The sequence below is a fragment of the Microtus ochrogaster genome, linkage group LG8 (genome assembly GCF_000317375.1).
Source record: "Microtus ochrogaster isolate Prairie Vole_2 linkage group LG8, MicOch1.0, whole genome shotgun sequence".
Lineage (NCBI taxonomy): Eukaryota > Metazoa > Chordata > Mammalia > Rodentia > Cricetidae > Microtus > Microtus ochrogaster.
The window spans coordinates 228,901-234,676 of NC_022033.1; the positions used below are offsets into that span (position 1 = coordinate 228,901).

Below are 5,776 nucleotides of genomic sequence, written 5' to 3' on the forward strand. Positions count from 1 at the left end.
TGTGTGTGGGGGGGGGGGGGGGGGTTGGGGCTTCCCTGCCTTGGATACTACGTGAGGACAGGTCCAACGTCCCACCCACACCCCCTGCTGTATGACGCTGGGAGGTACAACTATTGCCACAATCCCTGGGTGGTCCAGGGCCAATAACCAGTCAGGCAAAGGTAGAAGAATCAGGCCACACCACTTACTCCATTTATTGGGGCCTCACTGGGTATGTGGAAGAATAGCCATGAAGGAGTGTGGTCTCTTCACATCCTGGGCCTTTGAGTGCAGGCAGTATGAGCTGAAGGGGGGGGGGGCACTGTCAAAACATGAACCAAAGCTTGCTTCCAGTCTTCCGTGAGATGTGGGCGCAAGGACAGGGGCAGCGCTAGAATTCTCCGGTGGCCATGGCACTCAGGGAAAAGAGCTTCTCCCAGCAGGTGGCGACAGCGTGCAGGGCACGTAGCAGGAGCCTCCTCCGGCTGGGACGCTGCTGTTCTGGACGCCTCTTGGGCGGCAGGATCTGGTAGTGGGGACCAGCTGTGAGTGCATACAGATCCTGAACCCTTGCCTTTATCTCACAACCTGTACTCAGCCCCGAGGGAAGCGAGTTACTCGAGCCCAAAGCCTCGGGACATTGGAAGGGCAGTTGAGGACACATACCCTGCTGGATGTCCGGCAGTGTCTGTGCATCACTGCCTTGGTGCGCACCGCTACTGTCCATGCCGCTTTCTCTAATGCATTGTGGGGAACTCCAGCCACGCTTCCAAGAAGGGTCTGACCCAGGGACTCAATAGACAGTAGGATGCTACGCTCCTGAGACGGAAAGGGAGGAAAGGCAGGAAGGGGGTGGGGATGGGGCCTGAGGAAGGTGTAGGTGTACAGATAGGTGTAGGTGGGGGTACCTCTTCATACCTTCTGGGCATCACAGGAGGCCCCTGGCTGTCCCGGACCTCCACCAGCTCCAGTCAGGTGGTGGTGCCGGGACCCAGGCTCTGTATGCTGGGCTCTCGTCCCAGCCCATTGCATGGCAGCCTGCAAGTCCTGGAAGATGACAGCCTGGTAGTGCCGGAGTACCTCCTGGACACTGCAGGACTGGGACCCGGCCCAGCCCAGAGCCGACTCAAGAAATGCCAGCAGCATTGGTAGTACGTAGAGAGTGGGCTTGAGGGGCACCTGGAGGGGACACCAGGTAGGGTTGAGAACCTAAGCTTCCAGCACAAGCAGTGGCTCCATAGACACTTGGAGTCACCACAAGGGTGTCCCCTCATCTGTGAGATGGTAGGATCAAAAATTTCATCAGACTCTAGCTATGGCTTATGATAAACCCTAGCAGTCCTGGGGAAGAGAAAAGAAACATAAACACTAAATAGTGCCACGTTCTGTGAACATTTGTGGCGTGTGTATTGGGGCACGGGGAAATACTTTCACTGAACCCCTGAAGGACTAGGAAGGAGACAGAGAACAGGTGCCACAGACAAGGGGTGGCACTATAGTCTACATTGGAAAGGCAGAAAAGTTAGCACCTAAGTACCGTGGATGCACAAAGGCTCACTGACTGGCCTTGTACAGGGAGTGGGATCAGAAGGGATACAGCAAGGAGTACAGCCTCACCAGGATGACCTCACCCCTGATCTGGGGGTGGAGCCACTTTGATCTCATGCAGTATGGGAACTCCAATCTCTTCTTCGATGGTTCTGCTACAACCTGCCACAGGAACCAACCCTGGCCCCTCCACTAGCCCCAAACCAAACCAAACAACTAGGGCAGAAACAATGGTTCAGAGCTCCAAGACCCCCACTGGAAGGGGAAGGCTGGAGGAAGTACTGGAGACAGCAGAAGAAGCAAAGTCCCACCCCAAACGGGAAAGGACTGGTGACATTAGGGAGGCAGCTCCTCCAAATGGAGCAGTTTCTAAACCTGCCTCTAGGCCTCCAGCCTACTTGGGCTAGAAAATTAATCTTGTAAGCCCAGCGAAACGACAGGACTCAGCTTCCCAGCCCTGGCAGGAAAGCTGAACTGAACATACCACAAGCTCCCACATAGAGGTGGGTGGGGGTGAGGGCTTCTGCCTAGGATACCAGCACCAACACTGAAGAACAAATATAGTAGCACCCTCTTGAAAGTCATCTGAAACCATGGCCAATGGAGGGGTGCTGAAAACAGCCCATCAAACTACACTAAGAACAAGAGCCAATTTGGCCAGTCTCAGCACCATCAAACTACACTAAGAACAAGAGCCAATTTGGCCAGTGAGACTCCTAGAAAGACATCTAGCATCAACAAGGGACAGGCTGGCTGCTAGGGAGATCCTATAACTCAGGCTTAACCCAGTATGAGGAGAAAGGGGTATAGGAAGGCCAAGACAAAAGCACTAACAATGGTCATTTTACTTGGAACTGTCATAAACACCTAGGGGTTCCTATGAGGCACAGGGAAACAGCCTCCCCTGGGTTGTGCCCATGCCCAGACTCTTGGCCCAGGCCAGCCCTCTCCCCCAGGCCCCAGCTGCTCACCATAGGCCTCTCAGGATGGCTTTCTCTTATTCCCTCTAGCAGGCCACACACATGATCCTGGGGTCCTCTGGGTCTTTAGGCCGCCAATGAAACAGGCAACTGGCAGTCACACCAGGTCCTCTATCGGCTGATGGGGCCTCCCTGGTGAGAGCCGGGGGGGGGGGGGGGGGGGGGGGGGGGGGGGGGGGGGGGGGGGGGGGGGGGGGGGGGGGGGGGGGGGGGGCAGATGGAGAGGCGTTTGAAGTTGGCTCCTCCAGCAACAAAGGGAGGGAGCAAGAAAGGAGGGAAGGAAAGTCCAGTAAGTCAGCCCTGCCCCTAGCCCCTCCCCACCCTCTCTCCAGTCACTTCAATTAACCTGACTCTGGGGCAGAGCAGCTGCCTGCTGCAGCAGATCCAGGGTTGCTCTGGGTCTGGGATTGAGTCTCCAGCCCCATTGAGACCCCCGCGCTGTCTCAATGGGCAGAGAGCAATAGTCTCTCCTGATAGGCAGGCCAGCCACTAGTCCCCAGTTCATATCCAGACAGACCTGTTCCAGCAGGCCTGGAACTTGGGACTTCCCGAATTCTACTGCTGGCCCCACTTCATCCTTCTAGACCTTGGGGTCATCCAGGAGTAGGAGGCCCAGTCCCAGGGTTGCTGTTTTGCTTTTGCCCTAGCACAGCAACCTCTGGAACACAGTTAATCTCCTGCTCAGCAAAGCTCAACTTCCAGATGAAGGAAAGCAATGGTGTGGGGTTGGTGAGATGGCCCAGCAGGCTAAGGCACTTGCTGCAAACCCTTGACAACCTGAGTTTGGCCTCAGGGGCCAACATAATAGAAGAAAAGACTCCTGTAGGTTGTCCTCTGACCTCCACAAGTATGCTGTGGCATACAGGCACCCCAATAAATAAACGTGATACACTGTAGCCCGAGACTTTTCTACTGTCCTGCAGCCACTTATAAAATAACCACTTAGAGGCATAATACTAATTATAATTGTTTGGCTGAGGGTTCAGGCTTATTACTGGCCAGTTCTTACAATTAAATTAATCAATTTCTATTAATCTTTGTATCACATGTGGCCCATGGCTTACCGGTGCTCTGGCATCTTCTCCGGCAGCTGCCGGCTTTCTCCTCCTAGTTATATTCTGTCCTTCCATAGGCCAAAACAGCTTTATTCATCAACCAATAAAATCAACACATATTCAGAGTGTACAGAAGGACATCCTACATCAATACACAAAGAGTTGCTGATCACCTCAGCAACTGCAACAACAAAAAACCCTTCATTCGCACAGAGAGGAAAAATAACCAGGACATTACAGGCTCACCAGACCTTTCCACAACCCTACAGGAAACATTACCCAAGCATCTTCTTTGGTAACTGCTTCAATGCCCCCAGTTTGAGAGTTGGGAACAGTCAGAAGGAGCAGAAACCACCAGCAGCCCAACAGCCTGATGTTGTACTCAGGTCCTTTCCCTTCCAACTGTAAAGGAACCACTGGATATGGTCCCTAGCCATAGGGAACCCTATGGATCTCTCTGTAGAAATATCCAAGGAATTCTAGATATTCCTCAGGACAGGAACAGGAGGTACTTCCCTAAGCCAGTGAGCTCATACCTCCCAAGGCAAGCAAAGATGCCTACAAAACATAGGAGCTTCTCTAAGCCTTTCCTTCGTTTACAGCTTGGTCCCCATGTGACCTTCAGCCTCTGTGCCATAGACCCATGACAGAGCCCCCATTCTATATACAACCTGTATTCCCAAGTCCTTATCTCAGTAAGCCCTTGGTACCCCAAGTATGCTTCTTCTGGAGCATAAAAGCACTTGCAGGAGGCTATATCCAAACCAGACTGGCCATGACCACCACTCAAGGGAATAGGAGCGAAAGACCAAACAGAAGAAAAAGAAAAAGACACCCTAGCCCCAACATAACTCTATAAAAATCTTTAATGAATGAAAGATACACAGTATAGGGTTTGTGTCCATTGTCCATGTGCTGCCCCAAAGGGCCCTGTCCTCCACCCCATCAAAAGGTGTTTTTAATACGGGCGGCTACCAGTACTAGTATTTCCCCAATCTTTCTCTGCCAGTTGGTGATATCCTTGGACACAGCACACCACAGTTCTCCATGCCGGGGCTCTGCATTCTCACAGCGCTTCCTCACCTCTTCCTGTTGCTCCTGGAGAGACCAAAGGGTACTTTAGGTAGGGTTAGGTACACACTGAGCCTTGCCTGTCTGTCCCCTTGCAGATCTGGCCCCAGCAGATTTCAAGCTATCCCCTCCTCTTGGGGAACATGGCATCCAAGTCCATGCACCTGTGTGCTGAACTGTGTCAGAACCCTAGGCGCATCATCTCTGAGCTAGGTACTTCCTGGACTTGACATGGTCTGGCTACTACTTCCAATGAGAGGCCCAGGACATCCTGGACACCCTTGCCTTATGAGCATGGCTTCAACAAACCTCAACTGGGAATGAGTTGCTGGTCCTGGCCACTTCCTATTCCCCTTCCCCATGTCTAGGGGACAGGCAGGATGTCACTGCACACTGGTACCCTAGGGTAGCCTCACCTCAGTACCATGCTGCAGTTCAAATTTGTAGAAGAAGGCCCAGGCATCCCCCAGATCTGAGTCAATCTTCACAGTGCGGTGGAACCACTCCCGTGCCTTAGTGATCTTTCGTTCACTCCAGAACAGCCTGTTATGGGATAAGGATAGTGCCTGCTGGGATTGGGAGTCAGCTGCATCTAGTTCCTAGTGAGATCCGCAAGTCCAGGCATGTGTTACAGAAGGCCTGAGCCATGGTCCAGGAATACCTGGAGATCACTCCAGGTCCTTCACTGACCCCCACTGCTTTTTATAACATTTACACACAATAACATCTCAACTTCTTAAACCTAATATTTTTTCTGGGTCAAATAAATATGAAACTAACTTTAACAAACATTAAGACTAATTATAAAAACCTGAAATTTCAGACTGTTCTTCAACAACATACAAACCCTGGAGTATCCTGCCTTGTCCAGTCCCTTGTAGCAGCATGAGCAAACACAAACACAAAGATGGGTCCCAAAGGTCAGCTCTGGGGTGTGGGGGCACACGTCTTTAATCACACACAGCATTTGGAAGGCAGAGGCAGGGAGATCTCTGAGTCTGAGGCCAGCCTGTTCTACAGGGAGAATTGTAGGGTAACCAGGGCTACCAAAAAAAAAAAAAACCCTTATCTCAAAAACAAAACAAAAAAAACAAACACAAAATTTAGGAAGGAAGGAAGACAGAAGAGAGAAAGGAAAGGAAA

At 51.9% G+C, this 5,776-nt stretch overlaps 2 protein-coding genes across 2 annotated transcripts in view; both read right to left on the bottom strand.

Annotated features, from left to right (window-relative positions):
• Nucleotides 1-370: 370 nt before the first annotated feature.
• Nucleotides 371-2,639, bottom strand: LG8H20orf204 (linkage group 8 C20orf204 homolog). Its single transcript, XM_026787040.1, has 4 exons — nt 2,499-2,639; nt 898-1,158; nt 646-798; nt 371-505 (listed from the first exon to the last, which is right to left on the bottom strand). Exons 1-4 carry the CDS (start codon nt 2,499-2,501, stop codon nt 371-373), a joined length of 552 nt encoding a protein of 183 aa, XP_026642841.1. The 5' UTR covers nt 2,502-2,639.
• Nucleotides 2,640-4,410: 1,771 nt separating this feature from the next.
• The window catches only part of Prpf6 (pre-mRNA processing factor 6), a 56,972-nt gene continuing 55,606 nt past the window's right edge, over nt 4,411-5,776 (bottom strand). The window contains exons 20-21 of the mRNA XM_005362670.2: nt 5,050-5,176; nt 4,411-4,660 (exon numbers count right to left, since the gene is read on the bottom strand). Coding sequence (XP_005362727.1) covers nt 4,508-4,660; nt 5,050-5,176 — 280 coding nt within the window. The 3' untranslated portion in view covers nt 4,411-4,507. The remainder of the gene's footprint in view (nt 4,661-5,049; nt 5,177-5,776) is intronic.

Excerpts from the sequence above, each read along its gene's own strand:
- LG8H20orf204 (XM_026787040.1), bottom strand. Across the intron at positions 799-897 it reads CCTCCTGTGATGCCCAGAAG|GAGCGTAGCATCCTACTGTC; the intron begins GTATGAAGAGGT and ends TTTCCGTCTCAG. Across the intron at positions 506-645 it reads ACTGCCGGACATCCAGCAGG|ATCCTGCCGCCCAAGAGGCG; the intron begins GTATGTGTCCTC and ends CCCCACTACCAG.